General features: G+C 32.5%; 4 protein-coding genes and 1 long non-coding RNA gene across 9 annotated transcripts; 1 reads left to right on the top strand and 4 right to left on the bottom strand.

Annotated features, from left to right (window-relative positions):
• Positions 1-1,008: 1,008 nt before the first annotated feature.
• Positions 1,009-3,396, bottom strand: LOC121124539 (MFS-type transporter SLC18B1). Of its 3 annotated transcripts, none has more exons than XM_040719701.2 (4): positions 3,164-3,396; positions 2,843-3,085; positions 2,213-2,770; positions 1,009-2,151 (listed from the first exon to the last, which is right to left on the bottom strand). In XM_040719701.2, the coding sequence occupies exons 2-4, from the start codon at positions 3,039-3,041 to the stop codon at positions 1,559-1,561; spliced, it is 1,350 nt and encodes a 449-aa protein (XP_040575635.1). In that variant the 5' UTR covers positions 3,042-3,085; positions 3,164-3,396; the 3' UTR covers positions 1,009-1,558. The 3 variants fall into 3 exon arrangements, with proteins under 3 accessions (XP_040575635.1, XP_040575636.1, XP_040575634.1); XM_040719702.2 differs by having other exon boundaries at positions 3,175-3,344; XM_040719700.2 differs by having other exon boundaries at positions 2,843-3,363.
• A 5,578-nt stretch (positions 3,397-8,974) lies between these two features.
• On the top strand, positions 8,975-11,535 carry LOC121123952 (uncharacterized). 3 transcript variants are annotated; one of them, XM_040719034.2, is made up of 3 exons: positions 8,975-9,143; positions 9,535-9,848; positions 9,912-11,535. In XM_040719034.2, the coding sequence occupies exons 1-3, from the start codon at positions 9,130-9,132 to the stop codon at positions 11,045-11,047; spliced, it is 1,464 nt and encodes a 487-aa protein (XP_040574968.1). In that variant the 5' UTR covers positions 8,975-9,129; the 3' UTR covers positions 11,048-11,535. The 3 variants fall into 3 exon arrangements, with proteins under 3 accessions (XP_040574968.1, XP_040574969.1, XP_040574967.1); XM_040719035.2 differs by having other exon boundaries at positions 9,017-9,246; XM_040719033.2 differs by lacking the exon at positions 8,975-9,143 and having other exon boundaries at positions 9,260-9,848.
• Positions 11,397-12,550, bottom strand: LOC121123954 (dehydrogenase/reductase SDR family member 6-like). Its single transcript, XM_040719036.2, has 5 exons — positions 12,300-12,550; positions 12,124-12,232; positions 11,858-12,060; positions 11,674-11,800; positions 11,397-11,614 (listed from the first exon to the last, which is right to left on the bottom strand). Exons 1-5 carry the CDS (start codon positions 12,548-12,550, stop codon positions 11,561-11,563), a joined length of 744 nt encoding a protein of 247 aa, XP_040574970.1. The 3' UTR covers positions 11,397-11,560.
• A 165-nt stretch (positions 12,551-12,715) lies between these two features.
• Positions 12,716-13,495, bottom strand: LOC121123955 (uncharacterized). Its single transcript, XM_040719037.2, has 2 exons — positions 13,243-13,495; positions 12,716-13,157 (listed from the first exon to the last, which is right to left on the bottom strand). The coding sequence occupies exons 1-2, from the start codon at positions 13,493-13,495 to the stop codon at positions 12,841-12,843; spliced, it is 570 nt and encodes a 189-aa protein (XP_040574971.1). The 3' UTR covers positions 12,716-12,840.
• Positions 13,496-15,490: 1,995 nt separating this feature from the next.
• Positions 15,491-17,652, bottom strand: LOC139906266 (uncharacterized). The gene is made up of 3 exons (XR_011781648.1): positions 16,460-17,652; positions 16,267-16,406; positions 15,491-16,204 (listed from the first exon to the last, which is right to left on the bottom strand). It is a non-coding gene; the product is annotated as an uncharacterized lncRNA (long non-coding RNA).
• Between the last annotated feature and the right edge of the window lie 1,267 nt (positions 17,653-18,919).

The raw sequence follows: 18,919 nt of genomic DNA, 5'->3' as shown, positions 1-18,919 counted from the left end.
CTATGACAACGAGTCCATTTATAAGGCCGAATTATTTCTGTAATTCTAAACACTTCATCCTCGCTTCCGATTCCATTATTACTTGTGTGTCTCCTCTGTCATTGGAAAAAAGTAGAATAACATCCTGGACCATGAATTTAATGTGGTCCTCTTTTCTAGATATCTTTATCAGCAAAGCCGCAAAACATATTCAGGTCCCCTATTAACTACATATAGTAAACATTAATATTTTCTATGTGATAAATATGCTAATAAATTATCAGTGATTTTATAACTTCAGTAGAGTTATTTTGGAAAATATGAATTTTGTCTAACATTTTTTAAAAGTTAGTGAGTCGTAAGTAATTTTCTGAATTACTAAATCACTGTCATTATATTTAGATATAATTCGATCAAGAGGAATTTCGATCTCCACATTAGCATTAAATGCCTACAATGTATCAAAACTGATAAAAGAAAGATTATTTCAGTATTCATTGACACTAAATAATAGACTATGTTCCTTGACAATTGTAAAGCATATTAATATGATATTAACAATTCAAATAATTTTATTATTTAGCAATAGTAAATAATGGTGTAATGCAAATATATATTTATTTATGTGCTTCATTGATTTAAGCTTATATTTTATTTTTTTCTTAATTGTTTACCCTTATAATATATTTGATAATTGATTAATTTACTACGATTTGCTCTTATTCCAATTATATACTTCTTAATATCCAGGTATATAGTTAAAACATAGATTTTTTCTTAACTACTTTCATTAGTCAATGGTTAATTCATAAGTGTCTTTGTTTCGTTCAAGAATGCAGTACTAGTTACAAGGCATCGAAGTCGTAAAAAATTCAGTATAGTGCCTACATTTTTTAGCGTCTACGTTTTGTTATTCAATATTTTAACAAACAATAAAAATTATATCTTCAGCAAAAACAAATATACTCACTAATTTATAATGTTTTAAAATAATAGCAGAAGACTTATATTTCTAATAAATTCTTAACGTTGACTGTGATGAAGAGCATCAATTTTATTGTTTTATATTTCGGTCAAATTTTCAAGTGTATGACAAAACAACTAGTTTCTCAAGTAGAAGATAATATTCAAAACGATAACTTATATAAAAACTTAAGTGTAAAAAGGATTCAAAAATTGAATATTAAGATGTGAAATCAAATCACTGATTAAAAATTTGTTGTAATATTATATTTTCAGAGGGATTCCCCTCATAAAATGAAAAACTTAAACATGACAAGGCCGGATAAGCATTAAAATAATAGATTTATTATATATTAAAAAAAAAAAAAAAAAAAAGGAAATATTATCAAAATATAATTCTGCCTAGATTTCATAATTAACAAACAAGGACTTATAATGGGGAAAATTTACATAATTTTTACAAGATTTCAATGATACTTGATAGAAGGAAGGACTAATAATATCTTCTAAGTATGAAATCAATATTTAGGGGGAACTCGAAAAGTAAAGGATCGAAATGTTGTTCTTAATAATAGCTAGATTTTGTTCTTTAAGGATTCGATATCCGAAGAGGAGTCTATGAGCATTCTTCCAAAGTCCCATAGCTAACATTACTATTATTATTATTATTCTTATTTAAACATGACTCGTCCATTAAACTTTTTTCGTCATCAAGTTGAATATGAACGACTTGACTTTTGAAAGAAGACACGATCAAAAATATAGTTGTGGCTATGAAACTTAAAATGGAGAATATAACGACCAGTATGGAACTCCATTCAAATCCTATTTGATCCTTTAAATACCCACCAAGAGTGGGTCCAACAAAAGCACCAAGTGCAAAAGCAGACGCCCATATTCCAGAAACAAGCCCATAGGTATGAATATTATTTTCGAATCCATTTCCAATTGCTTCTTCATGTGCATCCGAGAATCCTGATACGAGAGAGCATCCGAGACCCACTCCATGCACCCCAAGGGCGACTACTATAAGAGTGTAGTCCTTAGGTATGCCCAAATAAGGTATAGGTCCCATGACAGCGACTGAAATAGTAATAAGAAAGTTTCCAAGGAGGCCAATGAATTTTGGATTTATCTTCTTATCACAGATCCAACCAAAGAGTGGAGCTGTGAATGCGTAAGTTGCCCCGTTCAACATGAATATTAAGCCTAAATAGAAGCAAAGACTCAATTTATGTGGTTTCTATTTTTTATTTTGATTATACACTACCAACAGTTATGGTAGACACATCGAATCCATTCCTTAAATGTGGCTCCAAATTGACTTGAAGGAATCCAAGGCTCAAAGATGCAGAGAAAACACATGCACAAGCTAAAAAAATTGGGATTAAAGACAAAGCTTCCACAACCCCTTTTTTTTTATTCGAATTAGTAGAAAAGTCCATGGACGGCATTGAAATTTGAGCAATCAAGGATGAGATTAAAAGTGTGGTTCCGAGAACCACGAATGGCAGTAAAAAACCACCAACCTCATAAAGATATGCCCCAATGGTAGGTCCAACAATCAAACCGAAGCCAAAGCACATTTCAATGGTTGAAAACATGGTCGCCACATTACTAGAGAATTCTTGAGCAATGATAGAGAAGGAGGCCGTGATGAAAGCGGAATTTCCTAAAGCCTCAAATATCCTTATAAAAATCCCTGCTATAACAAAGAGCCTTGGGTCTTGGATGAAATCCAATATCCCGAAAATAATACAACAGAACCCTGTAATAGCAATGCCCCATACAAAACATCTATGAATTCCAAGCTTGACCAGGAATTTACCTATAGCAAAGAAATCCAGGTTATTTGAACACTATTATTTATATATATATGTATAATTAATTAATGTGATACCAATGATGGGGCAGACTATGAACACCGTCAATTCAAACACTCCAAAGACTAGTCCATACTGTGTTGAAGTTGCGCCCTTCTCCTCTGCTTTATCCGGATAAAATGGAGATTGAAGGGATACACAAATAGCAGAGAAGAAATTAACAGTTCCAATGATGATCCCAATTAGCTTTTGTCTCTTAGTATATGACTCTGCCATAATTATCCTTGGATAAAGACACTGTTAACTCCTTGTCAGTCCCTCTAGAGTTGATTTATAAACAGAAAATAAGAACAATATAACAACCCCTTCAACAAGATTAGAGAAAATGGGAGATTTACCACAAACAAACCTATTGATATTCTAAATAAATCTACACTGTAACTAATTTGTTATAAATATAACACATAGGTATATATATTGTATTTCCAAACATATCACTCTAATTTGTGTACATTGAACCCTGGGTGATAACCTATTGTAAATCCGTCACGTAATAGCTAAGTCCATAACAAACTGTTACATTCCTCCAGCATCAGAAAGAAGTATTTTTGATCAGAAATTAAAAACCGGTAAATTTTAAATACCGCAAAATCTCAAACACTCTTATCAATATTGTACACCCTCTATCCATTATTATATAAGTTCCTCATTTTAGTACTTAATTAAATAAAAACAAATTATATTAATGATCTATATCCTATCGAAAATTATTCCTCTGCATTTTGTTGGATTCTAGGTATTAAGAACAAATTAATAATTATTTGAACCCTTCAAATGAACTTTTGAGTAATTTTCGATTAAAATGAGATTGTATTAGAATATTAATAGACATTATTATGTAATAAATAGTTGAGCCCGTTATCATATTGTGTATTTTTGTTCCATATATTGTTTGTCATTCAGTCATTCCGTCATCATGGAGAAGTAGGAATCAGCTCAAAGAAATACGAAATGTAACACGTATATATTAGACTATGTTTTTCAGGTATATTTGTAAATTAAATACTAGGAATATTAGTGATATCTGTCTAATAGTAATAGAGGAGATGAGTACTCAATATTAATTATTATTTATACCAGGCCGGTCCTGGTATTTTCATTGGAGGGGGTTGAATAATTTTTGAATAAGTTTTTCGACTGAGGGATCTTATACAACGATGGATCAAGAAGAAATTGTATTCCTGTCCCGTTGGAAACGGAGCATAAGTATAAACAGTGATTGAAATCCGGTGTAATTTCTAGCTGGCCTTTTATTTTGGAATTGGTAATCTGAAGAATGAATTTTCTTGTCCTTAGCTCTTGTCATTATTATTTAATTCCTGAGTAGTGGACATCCTTTTCTAAATAGATTAAATTATATTCGAAATCTGATTAGACATTTAGACGGAGGGTTAACCTGAGGATTTGTTCCAGATTTATTATTGTCAATCCTTGTTGGGCTCAGAGTTGAATTGGGGATCGACATCGGAGTATTTCTTGAATATGTCCTTGTTTATAACATTTTCTCCTTCCTCCCTTGTCACAGCTAATTGTAGCTGATCTAATGAAACAACACGAGCGTTATTCCTTCTATCCTTCAAAACATTCTTCAAATTGCAAGGGTTACCATGTTGATTTTTTTCTTTTAACAAGGCCAGTGTACACAGGAACTTCATGACCAGTAATTTATATATTTCTTACTATGAATTAAAAAATAAAATTGTGTTATAAACTTAAAATAACGTACCTACATTACTAGGAATGAAAAAAATGTATCTAGATGAGAATTCCCTCTATTATTTTTGTAAAAATTGCCAATTCGAAATTTGCTAATAAAATTGCATAAAACTATTTCGCGCTAATTTTGAAAAAAAAAATAATAGATATTAGCATTTATTGGCAATGTAAAGAGAAACACAAACCTACGAAGATTTTTTTAGTACTTACAAATCCCAAAAAGTTATGGAAAATAAAGTAGTTGAAAAAATAATTCTCAATAACTGGTTTATTTTTGAAAATATTGTAAAAACTATTGACATAATGTTCTAGAAATTGAAAACAAATATTGTGAGCGTTTAAAATTTTAATTCCAAAATGCAATGTTCTCTGACATATCTTTATTAAAAATTTACGATTGATAAGAACACTGAAAAATTATTCCGAAAATGACAAATATTTCAGTTAAACATCAATTTTTATATGTTAAATTTATTTGCAAACGAATCTGGCGACAAATTTTTACAACCTTTATTTTATTCACAAATCCAATATTCCATTGGAAATCCATTTTTTTTACTCGAAAAAAAGCACATCTGCAATTTTCACTGGTTTTTTTTTTTTTGTCCATAACTTCTTGATTTTGAATAAATTTAGATAACCTTTTTATTGTTATAGTTACTTTTTAAGATGCCAGTCACTTTTTGATTTGTCACTTAACCTTTCCTTGAGCTCCAAAAAGCAGTGTTTGTGTTCTGGGTATATAATAAGTGACCCCCCCCCCCCAAAAAAAAAAAAAAAAAAAAAAATTGCCACCCGGTCTGATCCTGACCAAGTTCAAAAAAGACATCCATGCAAAATATGTGAATGTAGTAGGAAATAAAGTTAACTACTTAGGTCTTAAATAATAACGAAAGCAGCTGAGGAAAAGAAAATTCATTCCCCAGATTACATATATAAAAAAAAACCAGGCCAGCTAAAAAATTCACAGTATATTTACATCACAAATACCAGGCCCTCGCTGTTTGATGGGTGTAAGGCAGCGCTTGTCGTCAAAATTGAGAATATTTACTAAGGAGACATTCACAAACCTCGTGGCTACTTAGGGGGAAAGGCTAAGACCTAAAACCATGCAGATCTAAATGACATTTGAAAAATTGAAGAAGGATAGACATTTGATCTTTAAAAAAAATATGTATTTTTATAGATCAGCTACAAACAGCTGTGGGAAAAATAAAATAAACATAAATCCCACTCCAACAAATAGGCTCGAATTAATCCAATGTCAATGGACCACGGTCTGGACCGATAAAAATTTAGCAAAAGAAAACATGGGACGTCACACACCTTTTAAAAATAATATACATGAATTATGATAATTCATTTCGTTACCGTCTCTATATAGGAAATTACTACGTCTTAGTAGGCCGATTTTATAATTTTATAAGTTTTTTTTGTGGCCTATGTCTTTAGTCTGTAGACCGATGCAGGACCGATTATACTTAGGGTATAACAAAGACTTACACCTGCAATTACTGCATAAGTCCTCATTGTCACTCTCCGTCTTTTATGAGAACACCCACTAGTTGTTACTTTTTACTTTAATGTTCCGTCTTCTAACATGAGATCAGCTTTGTAAATTAAAAAAACCTATTCAAATTGACTACTAGAAAAAAAAAAGCTGATTTTATTTACAAGTAGTGTAGTAGAGTAGTCTGTCCATTATAGATGTGAGTTGATCAAGACTCACTCGGTTGGTCCAAAAAATGAACCAATAATAAAATCCTAGTCACGTGACTCGGCCTGGTATTTCTAATGTAAATAGTACGCATTGTTTAGCTGCCCGCTTTCTTGTTATAGGTAATCTGAAGAATTAATTTTCTTTTCCTCAGCTGCTATCATTATTATTTAAGTCCTGAGTAACTTTTTTCCCTACTACATTCACTTATTTTGCATGGATGCCTTTTTTGAACTTGGTCAGGCTAAGACAGGGTGCCGATTTCTCGTCCTTAATCGATCAAAAAATAAATAATTGTACAAAGTTAGACCTTTCATATGGATTTTCATTCATTATTACCAAGAAATTGGTGAGCGACGCTCAAAATTCTTGTGCGAGAATGGGAGCACGCTCATCGTTTTGAATAATGAGCGAGAGAGCGCTCGCAATTTTAATTTTCGCTCATTTAAATTTATTTTCCTTTTTTGCATCTTGTCTCAAGGTATGCTCGAATATATTTTCCTATGTTGTATCTGTGGCTCTCTACTGTCTTCAGTTGACCTCTCATGTAGCTGGTCACTCTAAGAAAACTCAGATATCAGTTCCCTGAGACACACCGCCAGCTCCTTGGTGTGTGGATATTAGTTTGGAAGATAAATCATTCTTTTTTGTGATCATAATTTCAAAAACTTGAAAACTCTGAGTTCAACCTCAAACTAATTATCAGGTTTAACTGGATGATCGTGCACGAAAACTCCTAATAACATATCCCCTAAAACAGTCGCTCCCTAACGTTTTGAGCCCAATGCACACAAACAAATAAATAAAAATGTATTAACATAATTATTCTAATAAAACCAATTATTTGGATTATTATAAGCCATTGTAAATAATGTATGGTTATTACAAACCGTATGGCACAGTTGAACTTGCCTCAAAACAGACTGTTTGGGGAAACACAAGTCAATAACACTTAATACTATCTGATTTGCATGTGGTAATTCTATCAATTTAATCATTGTTATTCAAATATTTGGCAGAATTGCCGTTAGATCTAATCAAGCACAAATGTTACATTCTGATTTATACACTGCTGTCCTCAGCTATTTTCTATAAGCAGTCAATTAATTAAGAATAGATGTCAAAGCTTAATAGAGGAAAACTTTGATAAAAAATAACTATTGCCAATGAATCAAATATTTAATAGTTAAAACATTGGATTAATCATTGTATTGATTTTTTTAAATTTTGAATATAATTTTAGATCTTTAAGTTTTATTTATTCTTGTACCTTATTTCTCTCCATATTTTGGAATAAATTATATATATATATAAATTTAATGAAATACTCATATAAGAGCGAAAAAAACCGCGCCGTTCCTTTTTTTCTGAGCGAGAGCGGGCTCCCAAAATTAGTAACTGAGCGGGTGTGCACTCAAGATTTCTTGAGCGGACTAATGCTATAGTTATTATTTTGATTTCATTCAAATATCAGTGTTTAACATTGGCATGGAGTCGTATTCAATGAAGGTATTGAGTTGTTTTTTTAAAGACATCTTTGGAGTTTAATTAAAATTTATTTTAAATTTGTCCATTTTATTTAGTAAAAACAAAAAAAATTCTACTTTGAGACCCAAAGATGGCGTCTCCTTCAATTTATGACATCATATATATATATATTTAAGTGAATTATAGGGGTTTTCTTCAAATTTGTTGGATGAGTTAAGATATCCAAGAATTTTAGCTATATTTTAAAACCTCTAGTTGATTTGATAGACTTATATTGACTCCAATATTGTCTTTCAAATTAAATTCGTCAATTTATCATTCTTTGATTATGACGATCAATTTTGACTACTACAAATGTAATTTACAACACATCTAAGGGTTAATATGTAAGTATAATTTGTTAGAAAATTCGGGCCCAGGAAATGATATTAAAAACAAACAAGGCTGCAGCTACCTTATATGCAGAGTGCGTAGTGCCACAAGTTCCAGCAGGGGCCCCGAAAACTAAGGTTACTTAACACAATGGTTTTCCAAGTAATGCCGTGAGGGGAGGCTAGGGGGCAGGAAGATGGAGAATTGAGGATTGATTTCAGTTTACACATCCATAGAACACATGTTTCTTATAAAGGGGGCCTCACCTAAAAATATATTAGTGTAGGGGGCCTTGGTATATTAAAGTTTGAGAAACCCTGGCTTAAGAAATATTACAGTTATCATATTATAGGGCCCTAACAAGCTTAGTAATGGACCTGGATCCATAATATTCCCCACTTTTATTTACACTGTCTGGTCCATAAAACCCCTTTTCCAGATCCTTAAGAAGCCCTTAGCTATTTGGAACTCCGATACAACTGTATCCCCCTAGCGACGTAAAAAAAAAATTGGAACAAAAAAATAATCAGTAAATTAACTTATTTATTAAAGCTAATTTATTTTTTATAATATATATTGTATTTTCTGCATATATTCTATATAAAGGAAAACAAACACAAGAACCGAGACTGATAAGCAATATATTGCGATCTCTGTTCAACATTGTCGGTTCCGGTTCTAGCGGTTCAAGAAATGAAAGTGCTAGGCCGATAAGGGGACAACTTTGATAATTTGTCGAAAAATACAGTATATTTAATTTACAATAAATTTCTAGCTTGCTTTTATGTTAACATATTAAAATTAGCCGTAGTGCGGTAATAGAGCAGCAAAGTACGTCGAATAATGACGTCACTTTCCTCTTAAGAATCAATATTTAAAAAAGTAAGACACTTGCAAAGCTGAAGCTATCTCTATCATTTTTATTTATATTATACTATTGAATCACTTATTCATTGTTTGATAGTCTTTGACAAGCCCCTTGAATTAGTAGTTTCCTTCAGTACCTAATCAATGGATGGTGGTGTGTAAGTAGTGTGCTTTAATTATATTAATAATGATCCCACTTGGAGTTATAAACTAGAAGTAGAAACTAAGCTGGAGAAAAGTTATATTCTGAGACAAACAAAGGTATGATGTATGCAGCATGAGACATGAAAAAGAAAGAAAGTGCTTCAATTCTTATGAATACAGTCACGATACTGTGATACAAGCACAATATATAACAAAGTAACATAGTAATGCGTGTGTACACGCCTCAATTTTCCCTTAAAATCATTTTGATTTAGTACATTGCTTGATGAGGGCATTGCGTCAATTTAATTTGCGTACAGATAGGAAGGAAGGCCTAGCAATGTCGTCCTCCTCTTCTTCTAACCCAAAGTAAATAATTATTAAAGTTATGCCATTTTTCAAAAGGATCATGAAGCGAATTAGTTCCATTAAGAGTATAATGAAGACCAAGATCATCATGTCCCTCACTAATAAATACCCAGAGATCGACACTCTTATGAAAATCATTAATATCATGGTTAGAAAGTATCATGAAGAATGCATTTCTGCAGGGATTGCCACGGATTTGGACGGGGATGGCCTAATGGACGAAATGGAGGAGGATGATCGATGGGTTCCATATCTTCTTACTCTTGGTCTTATCTATAAAGTACAAAAAAATGATTCAAAGGCCTGGTACAATCATGAAACCTCTTTTCTACAAAATGATGATCTCCAGGGTAATCTATCTTTAAAGTAAAAGCTTATTCGTTTAGTCTAATGTCCCTCTATCTACTTTTCAGAGAAGTTCCTTACTACCTTTGGATACTTTTGGCACCTCCTTGTGGAAATCAGTAAATGTATTCGCACTCAATCATCAGAGGACGTTCTGGAACAATTGAGGACGACTATGACTTGTATACCACAAGAAGATATTATTTATGCTCATAGTACAGATCAACAACATCTGGGAGATCACTGTCCTGACTTTGCACTCACTCTGCAAAGAGATCAAAAGTTGGTAGTTCTCACGATTTGTGGAACGAGAATGATTCCTGCTCCCGAGATGAAAGACGTTTTTATGGACTTATATGCCGACACAGAGCCATTTCTTCATGGACATGCTCATAGAGGAATGGCCATCGGATGTCGTAATATCGTGGAAAAGGTCTTACCATTCATTCTATCAACATTAGAAGAAAATCCAGGCTACGAAATCATGGTCACGGGCTATTCTCTTGGTGCGGGAATTAGTCAGTTAGTTACGATGGAGTTTTCCGAGGGGGAAAGTAGAAAAGTGATTCCCTCAGGAACGATTATACGTTGCTTTTGCTATGGAACCCCTCCCGTTTTCTACTCTGATGAAGTACAAGACTACAAGTGTCCCAATGTCTATTCCGTCACGTTTAACAATGATGGACTCATTTCAGCATCCCTCACAAACGTTCTTAAGCTCTTTATGCAAATCAAAGCTCTTGAGCGGATGCATATGCGGCGAAGAGACATGTGTAGACTCGTTTTCTCAAAGTCAGATTTTAACATTAACCCTTTGGAAAGTTTTAGAAAGAGTGGTGGGAATGAGCAAGAAGAGGAGGGAGACGAAGACATCCAAACAAACGCCGACGAAGATGACGACGAAGATGAAATGGGTGATACGGAAAACGAATTAAAGTCAGAGCTATGGATGCAAGTGAGGGAGGCGCTAGATAAAGTGAGTCATGGTGGAGACTTGATTCATCTTGAACATCCTTCAAAACTCTTTATTTTCAAGAGGAAGAATGACATCATAACAAGAATATTCCATGATACGAATCCCTTCACTTGTAGTCTCCGACTTCGTGCCTCCATGTTTAAGGATCATATGCCATGGGGCTATAATACCCTTTTTGAAGGCTACGGTCTATCATCCGATGATGTTGATTTAAATTGTGTCAAATGATTTATTTAATGGGTTTTGCTCCTGTGAATCTTTGTGATGCTTATAGTATAACCCTTCTTATTTTTTAAAGAAACGCAAAAACTAACAATATCAATTTTTTATACGGGTATTGTTCACTTTGAAATGTGTCAAAAGTTTTGTTTTATATCAAGTAGAGTGGTATAAATAGAGTTTTAATTTATGAAAAGAAAAAAGTTTTTATTCCATTGGAATTTGAAACCATTTTTAAAACTAAAGTTCTATGAAACGATATTGATTTTATAAAAATACATGTCATTAAGTTATATATATATATTTATGGAAGAATGTTCCTTTTGCTCCCCTAAATCAATTAATCATATATATATGATTAAAGTAATTATCAGTTTTTATTCCTCGCTTCATTTTATGTTTCAAATTTTCAAAGCTTATGTATAGATTCATATAATGATATCGTACATAGATTTATAAAAAAAGGCGTTACTTGAAATATACACAAATAGTACAAATAAGATTAATTAATTTAATTTGTTGTTAAATGCTGAGGCCTCCATCAATTTTATAGTCTCCTCCAGTACAATACGCTCCCTAAAGAAATTATAATATACATAAATAAATGTACTAATAAACTTGTCTTTCATAAATACATTGTCTTCTGCCAGAGTAAGGACGAAACTGGCAATTTCTGTGGAAGTTCCTAGTCGTTGCATGGGCTGGCGATTGATAAAATCCGTGTATGTTTTCTCTGGGTTAGGAGTATTATTTACTCGGCCTCTGATGAAGTCAAAACGTTTGAATTATTGGTAAATCTTTTAATACTTTTTCAAATACCTCAATGACGGTGTATCCACTGTTCCTGGACAAATGCAGTTGACTCTGATGTTGTGCTTAACAAGATCACATGCTAGGGATTTAGTAAATCCAATTACTGCAGCTTTGGTTGTTCCATATGCAAAACGATTTGGGAGACCTTTGATGGATGAGCAAATGGAGGACATATTTATTATACTTCCACCCTTCTTATTCTCAATCATCTATAAATCAAACATGGATTAGAATTAAAAATGTTACGAGTTATAACTATGATGATACATTACGGAGGGAACAATGGCTTTACACATGTAATACATGCTATCTACATTTATTTCAAAGCTACGCTTCCATGAGTCTTCATCACAGTCCAATATACTTCCATGGTGCACGTATCTAGTAGCATGGAATAAGTTATTATTTGAACATAGGACCCACAAGGGATTAAAATCCTGACTTTTACCCAGCACAGTTAAAGAGTATATCAATGCTCTCAGTAATGGAGTCCTTGGCATTCATTACATCTTCCTTATTAGTCACATCTAATTTGAAAATGGATATACCCTCATGATTAGACAACTCCTTGAGTAGAGCTTCGTTTATATCTGTTGCGTAGACCTTCGCTCCTTCCTTTGCAAAGAGTAGAGCTGTTTCACGACCAATTCCTTGAGCCGCAGCAGTGATGAGTGCTACTTTACCATCTAATCGACCCATTTTTGAAAGAAACTACTTGCAAGAATCAAATACTACGAATAATGTTCAACAAAATATCATGTCATAAGCAATACGTGTAATTTGCTTGTAACTAGTGGATCAAACTTGAATGAAAACTTGAAATTGGATATTGTTTTTATGAATGCTTCCATATAGAATAATATATACAAATAAAACATGATATATTTTTCATAAAGTTGATCAAATTATACACTACATATTGACCCATCGTTGCAATGGACTCAAAACAGGGACATTTTTTTTAAATACAGACATTTAAGTAATCATTATCAAGACTTTTTCCTCTTAAACTCCTCAACATTTTTTTGAATTTCAGGAATGCATTTCTGATATAAATCCTTTTTATAACCAAAATAAAACATGATCTCTAAAAGAACAAAAAGTGGAGCTGTAATAAAGGCTTGGAAAACATTGTCAAGGAGAGCAGGAGCTCTCTTTTCGAAAATCCCATGCCCGATAAATTGAAGAACCCAACCACCAATATGTACCCCTAGGGCAAGATTCCATCCATTATATCCACATATCAATGCTCCATTTTGTACAGAATTCAATGTCCAAAAATATATTCCAATGATAAGAATGGAGGCTATTTTGTGTAGTAGAAAATAAAACGGAATAATTTAAATCCCTCTCTCAACCTATCAAAGGATATAATTATAACTATTATTTACCTAAAGTCCCTGCAATAAAATCTGTGAGTAGGAACACGATGATGTAGAGAGAGAGTATGAAGAAAGCATAGTTCTCCACTATGGGCTCAGGGAGAAGGTTTGATATCACGGGCGTGAATTGAAGGAGATAGACTGCAGACCAGGCAATGTTCCATATACATAATAGATGGATCCCAATGTTGACGGGGTTGCTATGATAGGAACCATAGAAAACAAGGTTTCTCTCGAGGTTAAAGTAGTCTCGCACTTTCATTTTTGTTAAATATTATTAAAAGATTACTTAAAGAAATATTAAAAACAGCTACGTAATATTATTATTTATACCCCATCGCGCACCCAACTATAGCTTGCCTAATGTCTTTTAACGCTTTAAGCTTGCCATACTTTACTTCGTCTCTGTATCTGATCCCATTTTCCTATATTATAAAATGAAAATATTTTTTTTTCTTTTTTCAATGAATAAGGCATGAACTTTGTTTACTTAATTATATTAGTTTGTAAATAAGGCGACAGAGAGCTCTGCCCTATTGCAGGAAAATATAATGACTCCCTGAATGATTACCATTAGAGATAAAAATCGTATGTACTTTGGGCATTTTAGAAAAAAAAAGAAATACAAAGTCAATATGGTAACCTTGATAATTTGAAGAATATTTTGGAGGAGAAGAGCTGTGTCAAGGGAGAAAGTGACGGGAAGGAAATAAACAAAGATACTTGCAATAATTATTCTGGTGTCAATCCTCAATTGTAGTACTCTGAGTCCAACAGAGACTTACAAGTATAACTCCTCAAGGTTACTCTTCGTCTTTTCTGAGCACACATAAATGTTCAATCCGGTTTTGTATATTATTGAATGTAGTAGGAAAGGAAGTTCACACTTCAGGAGTATTAATTTAAATGATAACAGCTTAGGAAAAGAAAGTTCAATCTTCAGTTTACCAACTCTAAAAAATCCGGAAGCTAAAAAAATACAATCTATTTTCAATCAGCAGCAGATATGAAAATAATACTATCCACCGGTTTGTTGAAAAATCAACCAAAAATCAACATGGTAACCCTGACAATTTAAAGAATGCTTTGGGGAAAGAAAAAATAATACTCATGACGTTTAATTAGATCAGCTGCAATCAGCTGTGACAAGGGAGAAATGAGTAAAGCATAGAAACAAGGATATTTGCCAGAATTACTCCGTCTATTCTGAGTCCAACAGGAACTTACTATTATAACTCCGGAACAAAAATTTCTACACTACATTCTACGCTGCATTTTCATTATTGTATAGATGAGAAACCAGTGCGTGCCCGCAAGCAATCTATACTTATATTAGCTATAGAATGTCAAAGCACCTTGTGGAATATATATATTTTTTTGTAATTCGCTCATGCACCATTGAAAGATAAATTGAAAAGACAAATAAAAAAAAAAAAAAAGAAGTAAACATGGAGGAAAGGTGAATTATTTTATAAATCAATCATTATCTAATCTTTTATTAATTTTCTAAATAGAGATAATTTGAAACAATAACCGCTTTTATTTGAAATTATTCGATTATCGTTTGACAATGGTCCAATTTTCGTTCTTTTATTCGTCAGAAAATTGGAACATCTCTAATTTTTAGTAACCAGAAGTTCCATGATCTCTGGTCTTTTATTCATCCGTTACTTAATTTTAATAATAATGTCCTACTTATATATTTACTATTTACTAGTATGATTCTAAGACTGTAACTGCCTAGATTCGTGACGAATTTGTGTTGATATATACATATGTGGATTCTAGGAGTCCCCGTCCTCCTACCCTCAAATGAGCACGTTCCCGAACTCCTTACTAGTAAAGTCGATAATATTGTAGAGAAAAACGCGTCAGAGGAGAAGGGGAAAAAAATACATATGGTATCATTGTTTAAAATACTGATGTGATTATCATCTGCTTGCTTTATTATGATTTTTGAGAGTATAAGTATAGTTGATAATATTGTAGAGAAAAACGCGTGCGAGGAGGAGGGGGGAAAAAAGACATATGGTATCATTGTTTAAAATACTGATGTGATTATCATCTGCCTGCTTTATTATGATTTTTGAGGGTATAACGAATGTATTTATTAGCAAAATGTTTAATGAAGATATACTACGTATAATTGACTTCGATGTTTTTATCCGTTACAGTAGATTTGAAAACGTCACACTCCATGAAATTGTAATTCATTATGAACCTTATTCTCAGAATAATAGCTAATGAAACGACAAAGTAGAGTATTTGAAATATATTTGAAGCTCAAAGTTTAAAAAAGAAGGCTTTAATGAAATATAATCTACATACTAAAAAATAAACCATTAAACATTTAAGTTAAATATACAAAATTAAACAATTAAAATCATATAACTATTAATAATAATAAATTATAAATAAAGAATATTGAAATAATAGATTGATCCAGATAATTTTTTCTTGTTCTAACATCGGAATTCAGTTAAATATGTCATAACTTTAGGTTGCAATACACAAGCGAGACGTAGAGTTTAATCAAAAAGATAATCACCCCTCTTCTTCATGTGGAAGTTGCTATATACAATTGTGCACAGGATAGATATATCTCTACCGATGAGATCTAACTAATTATTCATAATAAAGTAAATGTCAAAATCATAAAATTAGACAATAAATATATTAATAAAAAAATGTTAGAAATAAATTCATCTTAAAGATTTAGAGCAAAAGCTAATTATGTAGTAATGTCCGGCGATATTACTCCTTATTAAGAGCATCAAAAATATTTCCCCCCGTTATTTAGGTATGCTTATATAACAACATACTATTATCATGAAGGATATACACAATTGTTAATTATAATGCAACACCCAATGTAACTACCCTCGTTGTTGTGACCATTTAAACAGTTGGTTTTTGCCTTTTATGAGTTTTCTGAACACCATTTCTTGGAGCCCATCAACCATAGCTAAGCCTTAAGTGATAAAAAAGTAATATTTAATGACTATGTAATATTGGAAAACCTAATTATCATACCCAAGTCTTAAAACGAAGTAAGTAGTCTCAGACAAACTTGTTGCAAACCATCCAAAGCTACTACCCCCGTTGTTGTGACCATTTAAGCAGTTGTTTTTGCCCTTTACTGAGTTGTGTATCATAATTCTTGATATGTTTAGCTAAAATAGAATCATATTTTATGGTTAGATTAAAAAAAAATTTGAATACTTACTGTGAGATAGTACAAAATTCAGAGTTCCATTTCGATATTCGTAAATACTTTTTACTGATAACTTGATCGTCATTTGGTGTGGATGAATCAAAACATTTTATATGTATTTCTATAAATGACATCAGTAACAACATCCTCCATTAATTTAATGATGGTTCCTCGGGAAGGGATATGTTTACCCTTGTATTTCTCCATAAATTTTTTGAACGTAGATGATTAGCAATGGATAAGGTTATATTACATACAATAAGCATCCTTGTGAAATCAGAGTTAAAGTCTGACTTGATGTATTCATCGTTAAATTGATTTTATAGATGAATATCCATACTCTAGTTATGAGATGAGGATAATGAGTGGCGTGTAATTCTAGACAGGGGACTAAAGGCACATTTATATTGACAAATCCGACAAACCATCTGTTTCTCATCCGGTAAGTATTTTCCAAATTCCTAGGCCTCCATTTTCAGAAATCCAGACAGAAGGCGACGTTATTTTAGGCATTTTATTCAGTTCTCTATCGACTATCCCCATCTAATATTATTATATTAATATTGAATAATAAAGGCGGGAATGATAACGTTCATGATTGATAGAAGAAGATGTATATTATTTAATCAATGATGCCATAAGTAATTCTTCTTTTCTCCTCGCACGCTTTTGTATTCTTACCAAAATTATCACCCTTAAGTATAAGTTACTAGTTACTTAAATCCATATTTTTTTTATCAGTATTATTGAAAAGTACAGCTAGTAGACGATAGAGGGCAAAATTAATTAATAAATGTGATGGTTGTTGGGCAAACCTACTTTTCAGTTCGAATCACAAAGTAATTACTAATTAGGAGACGCAAAAATGATTAATAAATATTTTCATGTAAAGGCGAAATAATTCGTCTCCCTGTCTTTCATTAGAGAGGCTAAAACAAAATATATAAAGGGACTTGAATCCTTGAGTCCTGAGGGGTCATTTTTCTATTAAGTTCCATATAAAGATCAGTAGTGTACATTTCTACTTAATTAAGTCACCAACGGTCGAGGCTTAGGAAACCAATCAAATATTCCCTGCCTCTTTAGGGCTTATATTTAAAAAATGTGATAATGTGTAAGCTTTATCTAAACCTTTGGGTAGATCTCAGGATAGCCAACACTCTGCTTGATATAGTAGCCTCCACAGAGACGAGCTTTTCCATGCTCAAATAAGTTAAAATAGGAAAAGAAAATAATCATCCACTGAGTTTACTCCTCAGGAATTAAATAATAATGATTAATGACTACAGGTTATGAAAAGAAAATTCACTCTTCAGTTTGCCAATTCTAAAAATCAAAATAATTATCAATCACAAATAGCTCTTCGAATGAAACAGAGGAACCAATCATTCAATTATAGGTATGCTCACTCACCTCAACAAAAGCTGCAACCCTATATTTAGAGTTTTTTGGTCTTTTTCATAAGAGCGAGAGGAAAAGGTTGAACCAAGACATATGCTTCATTTGAATTAATACCCTTGTTAATATCAGCTACGGTTTTTTATGATTTTGGAGGAAGAAAATGAATTACTGCTGGATCATTCCACGTAAAGTGAACACACACTCCCGGCATGACCATTGCCAATTTTATGATTTTTGGTGAGCCGGCTTTTCTAAATGGAATCAGAGAGGGATTGAAATATTAGGATTCCGTGACTCACCTGAGCCGTTCTAGGCCCGCTCATAGTCGGGCGAAATACGTTGGACCAGTGTTGTTCAGAAGGGCATTTCCTCGTAGTGGCTTAAAAAATACGCCAAAAGATGTACAAGAACACAAACTTCAACTTATATTCAATCATAATCTTATTTTAATCGAAATTAAAAGTTTGGAGCTCAAAATGGTTTCCCTACCAAAATGAAAAAACATTTTTCAAAACTGCATGGTTCTCTTATATCAAATTCAGATTCGCTGGACGTTGTCTTAGTCCAAACAGCCTACTAAGAGATGTCTTTAGGCAATTTTCTACAGCAAGATCCTTTAGGAGATTCACATTCAGTTGAGCAATAAAGGAAAAAACTAAGGAAAATGCACTATAAATAAGAATTGAACGGGAAACTTACCGTTCGACAAGACCTGATTTGTCAATTTAAGAATAAGAAATGCTTTTCCGATCATGGTGTCACACAATTGATTGATCAGTTAGTTTGAGTAGCTACTTGTTTATATAGTCTTAGTTGAATTTTACTTTTTTTGTGTGTGTGGATTAAACAGTTGTATTAATCGTCAATGTTGATTAATTTTTGTATCATTGTTTACCAAGTTTTGAGTGAATGCTCACCGATGTTGACTATATTGATCTATATAACAAGTAAAGTACATCTATATATGGTAGTAATTTACAGTGTTGGTCACGTTGCAGAGTCACTAGGTACTAGAAGATTTGTTGCCAAATTTGCAAGAAGTGAAACACGTATTTGGTTATATACATGATT

This window comes from Lepeophtheirus salmonis, chromosome 9 (genome assembly GCF_016086655.4).
Source record: "Lepeophtheirus salmonis chromosome 9, UVic_Lsal_1.4, whole genome shotgun sequence".
Taxonomy (NCBI): Eukaryota; Metazoa; Arthropoda; class Copepoda; order Siphonostomatoida; family Caligidae; genus Lepeophtheirus; species Lepeophtheirus salmonis.
Note: the sequence above shows the minus strand (reverse complement) of the source record. Positions and strands in the feature narration are given on the sequence as shown.